The following is an 18744-nucleotide window of genomic DNA, read 5'->3' as shown; positions in this document are numbered from 1 at the left end:
TGCCTAGACCAGAATCCTTACTGAAAGGGTTTCAGATAACCAATTTAAATTATGAGCTTCTGTACAATAGCCAATTCCCAAATAGCTTCTCAATTTTGTTAGAACAGGAAGATTGGATACTGGGTTAATGTTGCAAGAACGGATAAAGAGGTGGCTTCCTCAAAAGAAGTTGTACCACTCCCTCTTTCAAAGCCTATGGTTCTTCACTCTCTCAGAGAAACATCACCACCATCTCACTCTGGGATTATGATCTTTACATAATATTTAGTGTAATGTGAAAAGAGATGGTTATTTCTTCCGTCTCATCCGCTGCTAGACATTTTGTGAATGGAGATAAATAAGCCTTGTCTGTGTTTGGGGCCTTTCCTTTATAAGGGATGAAAGGTATTATATGGATAGACTAGTAATTATTTAAAAAATAATTGCAAGAAACCAAAAAGCAAATTATAGTCATCCAATATTGGAGAAAGTGTTGGTTAATGACATTAGAAAGCTATTCTTATGTATAAATATAGGAAGAGCTCTTTTATTGTTTAGTCATATGGTTACACATAGTGGCAGCTACCAGTTTTTCCCAGTTTTTCAGGAAGAATTAAGCATGAAAGAAGTGATGATGTGAAATATTCTACAGGAAGCTATACATCTGTATCAAAATACATTCTGTACCTACTATGCTAAATGACAAAAAAGTAACAAGAACCATACTGTGAAATATTAGCTTCCCACATCACATAAGATTCATTAATGAGACTAGCCTCAGCATCTGAATGGAGGCCATTTTGGATTTAGGGAATTTGAGATCAAATTTAACAGTTCCAGTTTCTGTAAACCTCAAATGGCATGGCCTATCAAGCCTAGATTTTTAGGAAGAATTTTTCATGTGATGAATGAGAGGAAGGCAAAGGTTTAAGCTTTTTCCAGAGACTCTGCAGGTTTTTAAGAATAGGCTAGACATGTCTAAATAGGTTTTCTTGCACACTGCATAGGATTGGAATAGATGGCCCTTGTGATACTTTCCAATTTGACAATTCTATGACTTTACAATTAATCCATTTTTGCTAATAATTATATGTCTTTTTTCCGATTTAGTGGGGTGGCTGATTCATATGTCTCTCATGACCTATTTCAGTTCCCCTTTAAGCCAAAAATAATCACAAGAAAATTCAGAAAATCAATCAGGCATGAGGATTTCTTTTACACAGCATTTCACCATGCAACCTGGACACAATTAACAAATAACACATAAGGTCTTCTTGTATTTCGGATTATAGTAGTTTTTTTCAGATTTCAAACTGTCTATGGGTATTTGAAAATAATTACTCTCCCTTTCAATTCAGGAGTGGTTTAGTGATCAATAAGTGTGAATTATGTCTCTCACATCTCTGCAGTGTGTAAGTTCCTCCATCTATGATTTCAGGAAATTAATCCTTCTGAACACCAATAGAGTGTAATATTACAGAGACTGATATGTATAAAATAAACTACAGAAACTATACACGTTTTCTGGGGTATTCAATTGCCATCTATTCTTTTCCCCCCAAAACAAGACATCCTCTGATAATAAGCCCAATCAGGCTTTTGAGCGCATGGCAATAAGGCCAAGTGCTTATTTCAGGGTTCAAAAAAATATAAAACGGGGTCTTATTTTCGGGGAAACAAGGTAGTAGTGCAAAAATTGTCAGGATTTTCATATCACCACTGCATTTTGGGTAACATTTAGAAAATAAGTACAATACTACCCAGCAGTGATGACCAGATTGAGTGACAGTAATTATACAATGATTTAATTGATCAGAGTTCATCTTTGACTTTGGTAGCTTTTTTCTTCTTTTCTTTCTTGGTCTCTTTTCCCTTTGGCTCCTGTTCATTAATATTTTTAAATGCTGCATCTTGTCCTTCCCGTCTCCTCCATTCCCTCTCCTATTTAGAAGAAGAAATATATAATTAATAAACTCAAACAAAACATTTTGATGATCAAATTCTATTGTTATATACAGTTCTGTCTTTAATAGAATATACTGTAGTTTTTAAATTAAAATTAATAAGTGAGATCTCATCATTTTAATATTATAGCAACAGTACAAAATAATTATAATAATATGTCCTCTTACAGCTATAGTGAGCAAACTTTAAAATTAATAGTCTGCAACTACTCCTAGATTGTTAATGTCCTATAAAACATGGTATTTGAAATGAACACCTAACATCAGAACTACCGGTATCATTAAAAAGGCATAACAAAGAATGTTATTACTGTGAACTCAGAAAGTTCAGACTGCCCTGGACCTATTGATACAGTTCTACAGAGAAATTATTGAGTCTGTCTTTTGTAATTCTATAACTGCCTGGTTTGATACAGCAACCAAATGGGACAGGTACAGACCTCAATGGATAATTAGGACTGTGTTCTGTCCCCTCCCCCCCCGCAGTCCGGGAGACATGAGCAATGACTTAATTAGCCGGCAACTATCAGCTCTGGCAGCAAACTAGTGAGCATCTGCAAAGTGTCTCTGTTATCTCATTTGATGCCGATGAGTCAGCCAGGAACAAACGGGACTTCAGCTCTAATTCTCCCTCTAAGCAGTTGATTTGCTTGCCACAAAGTGGTATAGCAGCCCTTGCTGCTTTTATATGCTGTGGGGTGTGGCTCCATAATTCAGCACTTCCTAGGCCTGCCCCTGCTTCTGTTGTTCCTGCCTCTCCTGCCTACGAAACCTAGGGTCCAGCCAGGCCTGATTGCCATCAGCCGGGTCTGGAGGCGTGACCTGGGGGGGAAGAGTCAGGGGACGGAGGCCTCGTTATCTCCTCCACCTGGCCTGCCTCTGGCTCCTGGAGCTGAGCTAGGGAAGCCGGTGCTCCAGAGGTAAGTCCTGATGGCCCTGCCTCCTCACTTTCTGAGTCACTTTCTGGCAGGGGGGCCGGCTCGGGGGGCGAGACACAACAGACTGCAGAAAAACAAGTGTAATCAGCCTGTCTTCTAGTGACGACTTGTATATTGCATGGGTCAGAAAAAGGGCTGAGAAAATATCAACAGACTCCTCACATCCTGGACATATAGTTTCAACATTGCTTAGCCTTCCGCTCGGGACACCACACAGGGCACTACATGCCAAAACAACCAGACACAGTGTCGTGTCCCACTCCTCCGCTGACGGCCGGGTCAGGGAAATCCGAATCAGGCTTGCCTCTGCAGCTCTGCCCAAAGTCCTAGCAAAGTCCTCAGAGCAGGCAGGAGACCAGAAAGTGACTTCAGCAAGATAAGTTTGACTTTGCCTGACTCAGAGACTGCCAGAAAGCAGATCCTTTATATAGGCCATGGGGTGTGGCTCCATGACTCAGCACTCATTAAGGCCTGCCCCTCCCTTCCTTCTGTTGCCTCCGCCTATCCAGTCTTCTGATGCGAGGGTCACTCCAATCAGCAGCTGTTGGAAATAAACTTTCCTCAGGCTCACATGCTGTGGAGGAGGGGGAGGGGTCTAGCTGCTCCGTTTGCCTGGGCATGGAGCCAGGGCTGGGGCCGGGGGGTGCTCCCTCCTCTGCAGCCTGCTTGGGCATGGAGCCAGGGCTGGGACCGGGAGGCATACATTCCTCCGTGTTTGGGAGCAGATAAGAAGGCCCCAGCTGCTCTGAGAGCGGGCAAGACACAACACACAGACAGTTTTTTCCCCTCCTGCCATCACTGCTGAATTCCCACAGCGCTGTCTTATGTCTATTTACCCATGTAGTATGACTGTATGGCTATTATCCTCATCTTTTCAACTATCTTCTCTTATTGATATCATTATTATGATTATTATTATTCTGTTGTTATGCATGTAGACTGAAAGCTTTTGCACCCGAGACAAATTTCTTGTGTGTTTAATCACACTTGGCTAAATAAAGTTTTTGTTTTGTTTTTTATTGTATTGTATTGTCTATTCCATGATGGCTAATCTTTTCCGAACTGAGTGCCCAAAGTGTGCGCATGCCAGAACCCCCAAAATGCAATGACTGCATGGCCCCTGTGCATGTGCTCCTCCCACGTATGTGCCCTGCACATGTGCACACACACATACGCGCCCCCCCGCACTTGTACGTCCCGGTACATCCTGCACATGCACATGCCTTTCCACATGTGCCCCACCCCAGCATGCGTGCTTGCCCCATCCTCCTGCATGCACCCCACCCTCCTGCATGCGTGGCCAGCTGGCTGGCGGGAGGCGTGCGCGTGCATGCATGACAGCCAAGCTGGGGCAACGTCTTGTGTGCCCACATAGAAAGTGCTACGTGTCACCTCTGGCACACGTGCCATAGGTTTGCCCTATTCTATTCTATTCTATTCTATTCTATTCTATTCTATTCTATTCTATTCTATTCTATTCTATTCTATTCTATTCTATTCTGATAGTATGCAAACATAAGCTGTACAAACCCAAATAATGCTACTCAAATTCAGAATATTTTTCCTAGCTTATTCAATATCGATAAATGTAAGTAAATATCAATAGCTAATTTTTAAAAATAGTTCGATCGTTCTTGCTTTATCATATTTGACTGCTATTTGATCAATTTTTCACAAAGCATGCTATGCTGCTTATGTTGTGATGTTATAAAAGCAACACTGAGCAAGAAGTTTTTTTTAAGTATAGTTATATAATTTATAAGAAAAACATAATAAAAATAGTTTCTCTTCTCTTTTTCTGTTACAACTATATTCCTATCCAAGTAATTTTCAAAGTCCCATCTATAATGAGTGAGTCTTTTTCATAGTAAATTATGATCAGTATAATGGGAGATGGACAATGCAATTAAAAGGATTTGTGTACATAATGTTTATTCCTCAACAGAATCAAGCTGGTGATTTTATAGCATTCAGATTTTTTAATCCTCAACAGTTCCATTCATGAATTTGCCCACATATACAAGCACTTAATATTATGTAAGGACTGGAATTTATGTAAGGATATAGCACGCGGTCTACCTCTTCAAATCCCACTTTCCTTAGTTTTTTGGAACATCTGCAGGATGTTACAGAAGTGTACTCATGATCTCCTGAGCAGTTTCCCACACAATTCAAATGGGTTCCAGACGATAGGTATGATTATGTACAGGTTCAAGCTTTACATTTACATTTTTTCAAGATGGGAAGAACAAGGGACAAAATAGAATAGGAGAAGGACAATATGGTAGAACTAATCTGCACAAACCTTCCCTCTTCGGGGTTTAATGCTAGCACACATTCAGACAAATATCTAAAGGGGCATTTTGCCCTATTGTCTGCCACATAGACAATAAATAGATTAATTAGCAAAAGAATTCAGCAACAATATGTTGTGCTGTGGAGTCCTATTCCAATTACTTGGTCATGCTGTTAAACAGGAATTTCCCTTGTTGTCTGTTTCTACCTGCAACACTTAGTAGTCACTAAGCTTTTTGGTTATGTAATCAATTTCACCAGGGTATCAACATGGGCAATGTTGGAACTGTTAAATATTTTCTAAAGCTGTTTTTATTCAAAATGCATACATTCAATCATAGAGCATAAGGAAATTAAGAATGATTATGCACTACAATTAGACTTAAAACACAAATCTGTGAATGTTGCTTCTATTGCATACATAGCCTTCTATTTTTTACAACATTATGGTTTTGGCAGTTGATTACATTATGCTTTATTTTAATAATATTTGTATAGTGCCTGATACTCATAAAGACAGAGAAATTTAAATATTGCAATAAATATATATTATGAAATTACTTACGAAAGTGACTCCCCACATTTCATTCCCAGCATCTTCAGCATATTGTTCATCATTTGTAATAAGAAAGTTATCAAATATTGTACCAGATTTTCCCTGTTGAAATAAAATATGGCAGACCTATTTAGTCATGTAATTACATACAATCTTGTATTGACAGAACTGGAAATAGTTAGCTATGAAAAGACCAAGAAGGGAATTGATAGCACTCTTTATCTATCTACAAAAATGTGATAGTTCAAGAACTGTTCTCTGTCACACCAGAATACAAAATAAAGGATTTAATTTATAAGAAGATAATACTTCCAAAAATACTTCCTAACAATTAAGAACAATTGAGTACATCCAATGAAGAATGGATAAATTCTCATTCACTTATGTTCAAACAGAAGCAATATAATCATCTGTCTAGGATACTTTAATCTGGATTCCTACACTAACTAGTGGATGGATTTGAGGATGAAAATTTCACAACTATGAAATAAAGTATACATATTTCAAAATAAATAAATAAATAGGATTCTTAATATTTTTGTTTTCCTAGGCAAGCAAGCAAAGTATGGCTAGTCTCTGACTTATAACGGTAACTGGGACCAGAATTTACATCACTAAGCGTTGTGGTTGTAAAGCACAATCACATTGCTTAGCAACGGCAATCCCTGCAGTTCTGGTTACTGATGTTAACTGAATCCATAGTCATTCGATCATCCTGTTGGCTTCCCACAAACAACTCAGTGGCAAAGGCAGTAGGAAGGAAGTCAATAAAGAAGGGGCTGCTGCATGGATGGGGGAAGAGTATGCATGTGTGTGTGTGTGTGTGTGTGTGTGTAAGGATGCGAGGATGTGCTTCAAGGGACAGGAAGGGTATGATGGTGTATGAGTATGGCAGTGTCATGGTGTGCTCAGATTTGGAGTCAGAGGAGGGGCAGGATGATGAGCAGCCAGTTCTGAAGCCAGCTCCAGGCATGCCGGCAGTAATATGAGCAGCCAACTTCAGCACCATTGGACAGACTGCTATCTGAGCAGGCAGAGAGATAGTCTGGCCATCAACCATCCGACACAGCTGATGTCGCTCTCCAAAAATGAGGATGTGGAATTACCTCCTCCTCCCATCACAAGAGCTCTGCAGACTGCAAAGAGAGTAGAGTAAAGGTGCTCTCCAAGACTGCTCACATGGAAGCTAAACCAGGCTGCTTCTGTTAGAATGGAGCAGCAAGCATAAGCTGTCTGTTGATCACAACAGCTTGTTGATTCATAGTCCGTGTGCCTTGTGAACCTTGTAACCTTCGCTTTGAACCTGGATCAGCTGACAAATCTTCCACAAGCTCTGACCCTGAGACTCCGCCTGACAACTCTCTGGCTTGCTGCTTTGAATTGGAGCTCTCATAAGCCCAGCTGTCGGAACTTGGGAGGAAACTTGTCTCTATCCTGCAACTATGTGTGTTTGCAAGTCTCATTTAGTAAAGCGAACAAAATAATCTCTTTGTGTACTTGTATGCCCTCGGTCTGGAACAGAATAAAGATCAGGGAGAAAGTGCAGAGATATGAAGAAGGCACAGGGAGAGTCAGGAATGTGTGCAGGGATTTGTGAAGCAGGTGTGGCAAGGACTGGAGAGGGTTTATGACTGTAAGCTGGAGGATTGGGGAGGGTGTGCAAAAGAAGCATGGTGAGGCTTAGGAAGAGTGCAAAAGAAGCATGGTGAGGCTTAGGAAGAGTGAAGAGGCTTAGGAAGTGAGGGAGTTGCATTAAGGCTTGGACAGGGTGCACAGTAATGTGTGAGATGCAGTAAGGAGGAAGGTGCATGGAATGCATGAGTGATGGGGAGGCATGGGGAGGCAGAAGGAAGATGCACAGTTGGGTGGAAGTGGCAGATATGGCACAGAGGGGCTAGAGAATGGGTAAGGTAGACTTATCCCCGGAACTTGTGACCTTTTCTGCTGGCTTCCCCATTTGTTCTCTGGGGAAGCTAGCAGGGAGGGTTTCAAATGGCAATCAAATGATCGGGGGTGGGTGGGGGGTACTGCAACTGGTCATAAATATCAGTCCATTGCCAAGCACCTTGATCACAATCATGTGATCAAGAGAGGTGCTGAACAGCCAGAACTCTAAGGACCAGTCGTAACCACCTCAGTGCTGTTGTAACTTTGAACAGTCTCTGAATTAATGGTCATAAGTCAAGGACTATCTGAAGGGGTTTTTTTCTTACTATGATGGGTACCAAATATCTCCAGAATTGCCAATTATCTTCATAATTTGAACAATAAATATATTTTACAAACTTTGTAATACACATACCTGTAAAATTTCTAAGCCAATGACACTAATATTATAATATTTGTAAATATTAGGATCTGGTTTGTATTCAGGGTTGTCAACTTCTGGCTGGACCCAAATGCCATTATAATTGGGGTTTTTAATTATACGAGGTTTCCAAATGCCCTAAAAAATGGAAATAAATTTGAATATCACTTTCCAAAGCCACTTAAACCAAGGTATGTAAAACAGATGGAAATCTATTGAAATAAAAGTAACACACCACTGACTTTTTAATTAAATTTTGAAATATGGTTAAAACTTTAAAAGTTTATATTATGTTGAATGCTATCTACAAATATTAACATGATGGAAATAATAAAAATGACAACAGGAACAAAAGTCATAATACAAAATGTTGGAAAGTAATGTAGCAACCAAAACCAGAAAGAAATATGCAACTAGATTTATTGTCAATTCTGAGAAGTGAATATTTTAAAATGAAACTTTGAAATATAGTAGGAATCCAATGTAGGTAATTGAGGGTGGCAGGCAATACATTGGGATGAGAGAAAAGCCCACAGAAGTTTAAATAGTATTTAAATGGTTAACAGCTAATAGTATGCTAGTGATAATATGGTTTATAGTTTGATAGCTATTGTGATTTGCAAAGTATGATTTATAGTTCAACATATAAGCAGGTTATGGCTTACTCATCAAATTATGCTTAAAGAAATATTAATTTGACATGTGAAGCTACACACTGAAAGTCCTTCCCTCATAAAAAATGAAACACAAATGAGAAAGGAAAAAGAATAAGAATACAAAGCAGTGTATTATCATCATTGAGCTGAGATTATTCTACTGATGAGAAGTTAATGTTTGGAAGGGGATACAAGGTCATGAGGTGCCTCAAGGATTGGACAATTGTTATTTAAAAAATCAAGAAAGCATGAATGAATTATCAGTAGAGGTAAAGAGTCAAGAATGATGAAGCCAAGTGTAAATTTATAAATGAAATGGGCAAATGAAAACTAGTGAAATGAAAAGTATGATGATTTATATAATAAAAACTAGATTCAATATCTTATAGCTTAATTAATGTTTACATTACATAGCCAATTAAATAACCACCAGGTTAGTCTCTATTTTATTACTTTCACTTATAAAACTCTTACTTTATATTCAGGATTTGGAATCAATGGTGGTTCCCATGCCCCATCCATTTCTTCATCCCAGTCATCTGGCTTTATCACAGTAGGATCAGGAATTCTTTGTGGTTGGTCCCAGTCCTAAAATAGTTTCAATCAAGGTTACTAATTTTAAGTTAGCTTCTACGAGTATTTTCACAGGAAAAGAAAATTAGTTAGTACTATTTCTCCAAAATATGGTTTATGACTGCTTCCATAATTTTTAATATTTTGATTCACTCAAGAATCAAGATACAGTGTTTTGTCATCAAATATCTATTGGAAAGGATTAGTTGCAATATTTTATTATCTCAACATGCTCAAAACAAGGAACCTGATAATGCAATATATTGTAATAGATATTTGCTTAACCCCAACCATTTAATTCTTCACAAGATGGAAGATTTTTGACTACAGAGTGGCAGCTACTAGAAACCTTTTATGTATCTCTGAATTTGGAATGCAATTAATATAATTCCAAAAAACAGTTTTGAATGAACTTTTAATATAACAATCAGCAAGTTGCTTTTATTTACAAAAATATGTTCTGTGATTTACTGGATTGTTATTTGAGGCTTATCAGACAACATTTTAAGCAATTTTATAGCTGCACCAAATATATTTTAGCTTTATACTTCTCACATAAAGTCTACAGTTTAGACAGAAGGGGTAATCATTTCACCACTGCCAGTCTAAAGTTAGTTACAGGTAATTTATATAATCAGTATTATAATTGAGATGAGAGACCAGGAAAAAGAAGGCATGAAGACCAGGAAAAAGAAGGCATGAGACTTACTTCTACCATTCCATTTTCAATTTTTGTGGGTATTAGAATGTTAAATACTAGTCATATTCTCTTGCCAAGATCTTATACTGATTTAAAGTTTATAGTCTAGTCCCAAGTCCTCTACTATGAAATTAGATCAAAGAAACACCACTTAAACTATATATCTTTACCAAAAAAAACCTATTATAATATTGTTATTATAATTAATTAAGAATCAGTAACAGTCCCAACTTGCAATAAGTGGCTCTCAGTGAAACACAGCAGGTAAATTGATATAGATTGTGAAACCATGCAGTTCAAAGTGAAACTCTACCTCTGGTTTTTTATCCATGGGATCTGGAATAGTTTCCCTTTCATCCCAATAATCAGGTTTTGGCAGATCATGATCTATTATCTTTTTTGGAGGCAGGAAGTCCCAATCATCTTCTAGATGGCCAGCCTCAACTACATAATTATCTATCTTCACTTCATAAGTTAAATCAGGACGTAGAATTAGAGTGTAGAGGTGGGTAAAGTCATCCGTCTTGAAAAAAAACCAAAACATTATTACAGAAACATGGGAATGTCTTTCCAATGCTGTACAACTGACAGTTTTGCTAATTAAAGTTCATAAGGTCTAAAAAAATAAGTCTGCTACTAGTGGGATATATCAGTGCAGTGCCAAGAAAACAACAATCCTAGAAAAAAAATCACCAATTTTTTGCTGCATTAGACTACATGAAATAGTTAATAACACTGTACTTATACATTAAAATGAGGGGTATTAACAGTAAATACCGTACTTGCTAATTTTTCAAATGACTTGCTGTTAGCTTCTGATATTTGAAGTAGTTTACAAAGTTTTATTTAGAATTAGTCAACAAACTCCCAAACAATTCTGCTTAAAACTGCAGTAAGCTAAATATTAGTAATTCATTAATATTTCAAAGGCATTGATCGTACCTCACATGTAATGTTCTTTTTAGTAAAATAGTAGTCATCTTTATAGTTCAAAATAACTTGCACTATCTTTTTATATTTTCCACATATATCAGGTCCTAGAAGAAAAGAATACCAAATTACTCTGGCAGAATTATACACAGACACAGACCTAAATGGCATAAGAATAATAGTCAAGGAGAACAATAGTAGGCACAGCATTCTGATTTTGTTTCCGCCAGTCCTCCATAATCAATGTTGTTTGAATTCAAATTCAGGTTGGAAATGCATCTTGAATGAGTTCAAATAATCTACTGTCTCCAGGGATCTCAGAAACTATATTGTCCCCACAATCTACATTTTATTATAATATTTATTTTAGAAACGTATAGCCTCCCTTTTCCCACTAGCTAGCTTGAATTGAGTCATATCATTTTAGAAACATATGCTATTAAATAATAAAAATAAAAATTCATATGAAGAAAATCTGAATTCCAAAATCTATACATTTTTGTCTTCAAGCAGTAGACAAGTACTCAATGATATTAGCCTGTAAGTTTAAAATAAGCCTATAAGAACATTTTTTTCACATAAGCAATAATAAATTTATGGCATGGACATGCCAATATACTGATAATTGTGTACAATATCTGAATATTGCTAAATAATAACTATGATTTTAATTAGAATTTCCAGTATGGAATACTTTTTGACATACAACTAGGGTAAACTGTTGACTTTATATCCCACCCAGTGGGTTCCTGAAATTATCTAGCTGCCATGGTCAAGCACAAGATAATACACTAAACCATAGCCCTAACATTACCCAGCAAATCTCTTAGTATTTTTAGATAGATCTTACTGTAAAACTTAACTCATTTACAAATATAAGGGAACAGATAAAAATATTGAAAAGCAATGTCTCAGAGGAGCTCATTTCCTGTGAGATTTACACTAACATATTTCTGCTTCAAATTAATATTATTAGGCATTTAAGAGAACGTACCGAACATAATATAATAAGGTGACTCTTCATTCAGGGTGTCTTGATTCACATCGACAGAAAAAAGTTTGATATAGGCCCCACCACAATCAACCTGTTGGTCATATTTTACTGTATATTGAATCACTAAGGTCTGATTTTCATTGTTAAAAGGTCGAAACCTTGCTGATACTGCATAGTACCTAATGTCTTGAGTTGTCTGCAGACCTATAAAAAGAAATGATATTCAAATATCCAAATAATGCTATTAATCAAATGGTTTGCCACAGGCATGAACTCTATATATGCTTTATTATTCTTCCATATGGGATTACAGTGACTTTCTGAAAATTATGAGATAATATATACCTCCTTGATTCTGCTTTAGAGACACGTGAAATATATTAATAAACATAGCTTAGAAATACATTATTATAACTTCACGTGCTACTTTTTTCCAAAAGTATTTCTGTTAATACATATAGCATGTAATGTTATTACAGATAATGCATAATATAGAATAGTTCTGATAAAGAAAACTCTAGAAATTAAATTCATTTTCAATGCATTACTGTAGATGTCTACTCAGAAGAAAGTTTTGTTGAATTTAATTATATATCTTCTCAGGTACCTGAGGTTACCTGCTTCCCAGGTAGCATATAAGGATTGCAGTTTCATTGTGATTTATGTATTAACTATGTACCGTATATACTACTAAAACTTTTTGTCACTACATTAACTGGGCAAAATTTGCATCATGGAGCACCAATTTTTGAACCAAGGTACCCTGACATATTGAATGCATCCAAAAACCTATCCTATATTTCTTCACAACAATTCTGTGGGGCAGGATGGAATGAAAGTCACCAGTGAGCTGCTGTGGCTGCAGATGGAGTAGAAATTGGATCCCTCTGGTGTCAGTCAAATACATTAGCCATTACATCTTAGCCCTTGCCCATCTTGTTTCATTTTTCAACTGCTTCCTACTCTGAAACTCAGTTTATACTGGTCTCTCGTTTGGTTGCCAGGAGATCAGGTAGATTTGTCCTGCCCTAGCCTTCAGAAGATCACATGATATAAGAAGGTGACTCTTCATTCAGGGTGCCTTGATTCACATCGACAGAAAAAAGTTTGATATAGGCCCCACCACAATCAACCTGTTTGTCTCAGTTTTTAATCAGTCTCTGTCACATGATCCTGTTTTTAAACAATCTCTGACAGCTTCCTGCAACTCAATGAAGAAGCTGACAGGGATTCAAAATTATTCTGAGTTGAGAATGCCAATGTACAACACTGTGGTAAAAAATTAATTAAATTAAAATTTCAGTTAAATTAAATGTCAGCATAATTATGCCACATGAAAAAAAGGGAACGTCATGGTCAAGAGATAACAACAGTGGTGGGATTCAGCCAGTTCGTACCACTTCGGGTGAACCGGTTGTTAACTTTCCGAGCAGTTTGGTGAACTGGTTGTTGAAAGAAATCATTAGGGCAGAGAACCGGTTGTTAAATTATTTGAATCCCACCACTGGATAACACCTAATGTTGTCAGGATATGGCAAGAAAGAGAGATGAAGAAATAGAGAATGAAAGAGCTGCACATTTCCACATTTCAAGTATCACAAGAAACATACAGAATGGGAGAAAAAGAAAACAGAATTTCAAATCAAGAATATGTGATAAACATTAATTACTGAGAGTTCCTCAAGACCTCAATAGAGAAAGAATGAGGCAAAATGCTTGACTTTCATAATATTTTTGCTGACGTTGATGCCACAGCCAAAGTCTGCCCTCATTGTCATTCATTCCTATTCCCCAGAGAAACTTGAATTTCTGCTGTATGAAAGGAAAGGTCAAGACAGGCAATTTGCAACCTCTACCTAATGAATCCTCAATTGATACAGCAATGATGAACCTAGTGAAAATAATTCAGGAAGAACATCAGAAAATACAACTGCCTTTTCCAAAATGATATCCTTTGATGCCCAAGAAATTCTTCCAAAAAAGGAATAGATGGAATTCTTTTGTGATTATTCAAAGGCAAATCCATCGTTACATCACATATTTAATGCAAGACCCCAACCAGCAAACCAAATAAATTCAAATGTACTTAATGGATCCTCAAGACAGCATAAAATTGAGAATAGATACATTCCACATGATGAAATTAATGTGAGATTCTTGTATTACTGGAAGGAACAGAGAGGGAGGGAAGGAGGGAGGAAGCAAGCAAGCAAGCAAGCAAGCCGTATCTCTCTTTCCTGGCTCATATCACCTCACTGTGTGCTCCCCCTACTTATGCCACCCATGTGCTTTTCCGACCCATCAGCACCTCTTGCACACTCCCACATATCCTTCCTAACCCGTCAACCCCTGCATGCCTTCCCTAGCTCATGTACTCATCCCTAACCATGGTGCTCCCACCTCTCCTCTGACCCACTCAATATCTCTTGCATAAACTGTACCTAATCTATGCCCTTCCTGCATTCCTCTCTTGACCCTTGTATTGCCTCTTGAGCAGCCCACACACCCTTTCTGACCCATGCTGTCCCTCCATATGCTTTCTCTCTGACCTGAATGGCACCTCTTGTGCACTCTGAAGTATCCCCAGGTGCCCTTTTCAACACATGTGTGCTATTCCTGACCAGCACAGCAACTATCACCACCCTGCAATCTCCATGCATTGTTTTGAAACCAGTTCCCCACACCCTCTATCCTACTCGCATAGCACTTCTCATAAACACCAGGGCATCTTTCCCAACCTAGGATACCCACTCATGTGCCACACTCAAACCATGTGGCATTTCTGATGCACTTATCCATCTCCCAACCGATGCAGTACCTCTCATATACCTGTGTATCTTTACTTACTTGCACTCCCATTCACATTCTCAATCCCTCCTTCACCTAGCAGATTAAGGATAAATTGTCAGGAATTATAGGGAGGGAGGGAGGGAAGGAGGGAGGAAGATTTCTAATGATGTCTGCCAGTTTTCCACAAGAAAACTCAATGGAGAAGCCAGCAGGAATCCTGAAGTTGCTTCCATTCTCTGTTTTGTCCACCCATGGTTATTCTGTTACTCTGTTTAGATAACAAAGTATTTCTGAAATGATGACCCAACAGAGATTGTTTAGTATACAAATAAATTCAGAGCTGGACAGCAATCTTGATTATTTGGCTCCATTTGGCTCCATTTGGCTCCATTTGGCTCCTCAATCAGGCTTCCAATTTGATTTTGCAATGGATGCCATACTGATGGATTATGTGAAATAGAGTGCAATTCATTTTTAGTTTTCCTGAATCATTTAGTACACCTTGCAATACCAGTGGTATTGGTTTCTGGTCATTTCCTTAGGGACTTGGAGGCATAATTTATAATGGCTCCAATACATCTGAATCTAGAAGGTGGTATTAGAGGATTTTCTGGGGTATTTCAGAATTCACTCCTCTCTCTTACACAGATCCAACACTGGGAAAAGTCAACATTAGGCTTGGATTGGATTATCTTTAGTAACAGATAACTGTAATCATTTTTGTATGAATCAACCTTAAGTATATATTAGTAACACTAAAAATATTCCCATATAGAATAGGATAAACTAACTAAAGCCCAAGTCACCACTAATGTATGACAGCATTTTCTGAAGACATTTTTCAAACTTGAGAGACATTTGATGTAGTGCATGGTACAATTAAAAGGGACACAATTTTTAACTAAAGGAAGGAAATAATCCACCTAGATATGAGACAACCTGTACTGTTAAAGCATATGAAGTAACTAAAACGTGTAATGGTACAATAGCAGTTGGACAACTAACATGGATCAATTTAAAATCTAAAAGCATTTGAGTTATTTGGAAAATGTACATTGAAATTAACATCTTTAGCATAGACAGTAGAATTAAGATTTATACAAATACAATAGATTTAAACTGAAGATGATTGGAATTTAATATTAGATTTTAGAGTAAAAGATTCAGCTACTTTGAATGGGCCCAATAAGTCTTGAGTCTGAGCAGTAAGATTTTGAATTCTTCTAACTCCAGACTCTGTAGTCAAATCACAGGTAACTTCTTAATTTTCTTAATTTTAAAAATGATGATATGATGTAGCATGCAAATTTCCCTTTAGAGGTATAAAAATCCACAATCCTTTTTGGAACATATTATGCAAAAATTGGTAGAAGATACTTTATGCAGATATTTTAGCATTAGCCAAACATCTGGGAATAACTGCATAAAACTGAAAATCCAGAAATTCATTAGGAAACATTCTAAAAAAACTAAAGTTTAATAATTGCCTGAAAAAATATATGTATTACTTTACCTATATCTTTTTCTCTGTCACCATAAAATCTTCCTGATCCTATCCGAAATTTACCATAATCACTTCTATGTTTAGATAGAACCCATCGTTCCTCCCATCCATCTGAAAAAGAAAAAAATCAATTTTACAAAAGATATCAGAGCAGTATTATTTCATTGTCTGTGAAATTTGATTCATATTATTGGATATATTATGTAATAAACCTTTGATTACAGTGCATATGAACTTATAATAATGCATATGAACTTGTATATGAACTTATAAGAAGACTTTTAAGAAATACAGCTCATTTATTATTGTGTAGCCTATTTTGTAGCTCTTTGGTTATTCGGGTTTTCTCCCGCGTAAAATTGGAAGTGTCTTGGCGACGTTTCGACGAAGTCTCATTCGTCATCTTCAGGCTTCAGCTTCATGCTTCTGGGAGCTTTTGCTCCCAGAAGCACGAAGCTGAAGCCTGAAGATGACGAATGAGACTTCGTCGAAACGTCGCCAAGACACTTCCAATTTTACGCGGGAGAAAACCCGAATAACCAAAGACCTACATACAAACACCCGCGAAAACCTCAGAAAACAAATATTTTGTAGCTTGATATACAAAAATTATTAAAATTGCAGCTGTTTTCTTATGCATATTATATAACTTCTTTACTGCAATGTAAGAAAAAGACAATAAACTTTTAAAAATAATTCAAGTTTTATCAATAATACGTATAATTAAAAACAACTCCATAAAATGCATTTTACTCAGGAATGTTCAAAAGCCATCTGGAGCTGTGATAACTGCTCCTGGACCCAAGGGACTGTAATGCATGTTGAATCATGTCTGGTGAATTGCCTGAGTTGTTCCATGTTTAAATCACTAAATCTACAATTAAATGTGCAGAGATAATAAAAAAAAACTAACTTATTTTTATTTTACCTATTGTATAAGAAACTCTCACTAAGGGCAAAGCCCAGTTCAAGCTGGAAATAACTTAAGTAACAAAAACTTTTAGGTAGAACAAATCTCCTAAACAAAGGGATTTACAGTTGTAACAACCTGTATTGATCTTCCTAGATAAAAATAAACTGGAAGAAATGATGAAATGGGATGAGAGATGACTGAAGAACATACAATATAGTTGACGCTATATTTTTATCTTTCTTTCCTTAGTAAGCAAATATTCAAGAAATAATCAAGCTAAATCAATCCAAAAGCCAAAACTTGCATTACATAAATCTAAATTTATCATTATTTAAATTATTGCTATAAATAAAATTTCAATGCATATAGAAGTGGTTAAGAATTGACATAAGGGAAAGAAACTGAAATTGGGACAATTAATACAAAACGATTTATTTTTGCATAGAGAGAACATATAGTACAGATGACGTACCAATTTTAATATTTTTCTTTTAGAAGTTACAGAAAATGCACTGATATCTTTTTAAAAGTTTACTAAAAGTAGTCTATTATTTTTTAAATAGCTGAGAATCATTATTTAAGAAACACTGCATAAGGGATCCTGGACACATTTCTTCATATCCCTTATTTGTTCTTCTCCCTTCCCAGAATCATTCAGTAGATTTATAATATCCATCTAAAAATTCAATTCTATCCTCAGAATAGTGTGGCTCAAGCTAGACTTCTCTCTTTCTTATACATTTCTACAGTACTAATAAATATGCATACAGATCATTGCATGATATGATGCTATATAAAAATTCACTATAGTTTATTTATGTAAAAAGAAAGCAAGAATATAAATCTGAGATTGGATGACACTATGAAGAAGATTTAGAAGTGAATAGTTATATTCTAGGACTGAAAAAGGAAAATATCACTTACCCTCATCATCAAACTCTTCCCTAAAATATTCTTTTGTTATAACAGGTTGCTCTTTTTCTAAAACAGTGGAAGAGCTATCATCGTTATCATCTAGATTTCCCCAAGCCAGACCTATCAGAAAGTAACCTAGAAAAATCAGGTTCATCCCTGATTTCATAGTAAATATTTTAATACAAGTGGTAGGATGCTTTTTTAAATTCTACAGAAATACTTGAGTATTTCTGAAATCTCTTCCTATTTCTCTCAGCCACATCACTATAATTGCTACTTACTGGTGAGGAGAAAGATCTTTTCCATTGGCTAAAATCCATGAATAATGATGCTATAGGGACCAACCAGAAGGAACCACGCAATTAAACCAACAGAAACTATTTAAAATGTCTCAGAGGAAATTAATTTTTTATGCACAGATGCCTAAACTAATTCATATCAATTCATACCCAGGAAATACATTGGCTTCCTCCTATATACTAGTTTGAATGATCCCTCTATATACAAGTCTGAAATACTATGGAGAAGGCTGCATTTTCAAAAGCAGTTTAAAAACTTTTAAATAGCAAATGTCAATTAAATACAGTGATTATATTCTTTCAGAATATAGTCTACTCTCTGATTTTGTTCCTAGTAACTTAACAATTTCATATTATTGTGATATGTTAAGTGCCTTGTACTTTTATTTTCTAAACAAAACAAAACAATTACAGTATAGATGAGAAGATT

The 18744-nt window shown here is 36.5% G+C and overlaps 1 protein-coding gene across 1 annotated transcript; it reads right to left on the bottom strand.

The window, feature by feature from the left end:
- Nucleotides 1–496: 496 nt before the first annotated feature.
- Nucleotides 497–18447, bottom strand: LOC131193959 (calreticulin-like). Its single transcript, XM_058174439.1, has 9 exons — nt 18025–18447; nt 16197–16298; nt 11894–12097; nt 10912–11006; nt 10283–10492; nt 9171–9284; nt 8035–8178; nt 5742–5834; nt 497–1920 (listed from the first exon to the last, which is right to left on the bottom strand). The coding sequence occupies exons 1-9, from the start codon at nt 18179–18181 to the stop codon at nt 1792–1794; spliced, it is 1248 nt and encodes a 415-aa protein (XP_058030422.1). The 5' UTR covers nt 18182–18447; the 3' UTR covers nt 497–1791.
- Nucleotides 18448–18744: the final 297 nt, after the last annotated feature.

Source organism: Ahaetulla prasina, chromosome 3, assembly GCF_028640845.1.
Source record: "Ahaetulla prasina isolate Xishuangbanna chromosome 3, ASM2864084v1, whole genome shotgun sequence".
Taxonomy (NCBI): Eukaryota; Metazoa; Chordata; class Lepidosauria; order Squamata; family Colubridae; genus Ahaetulla; species Ahaetulla prasina.
The sequence above is the reverse complement of the archived record's forward strand: the minus strand, read 5'-3'. Positions and strand labels throughout refer to the sequence as shown.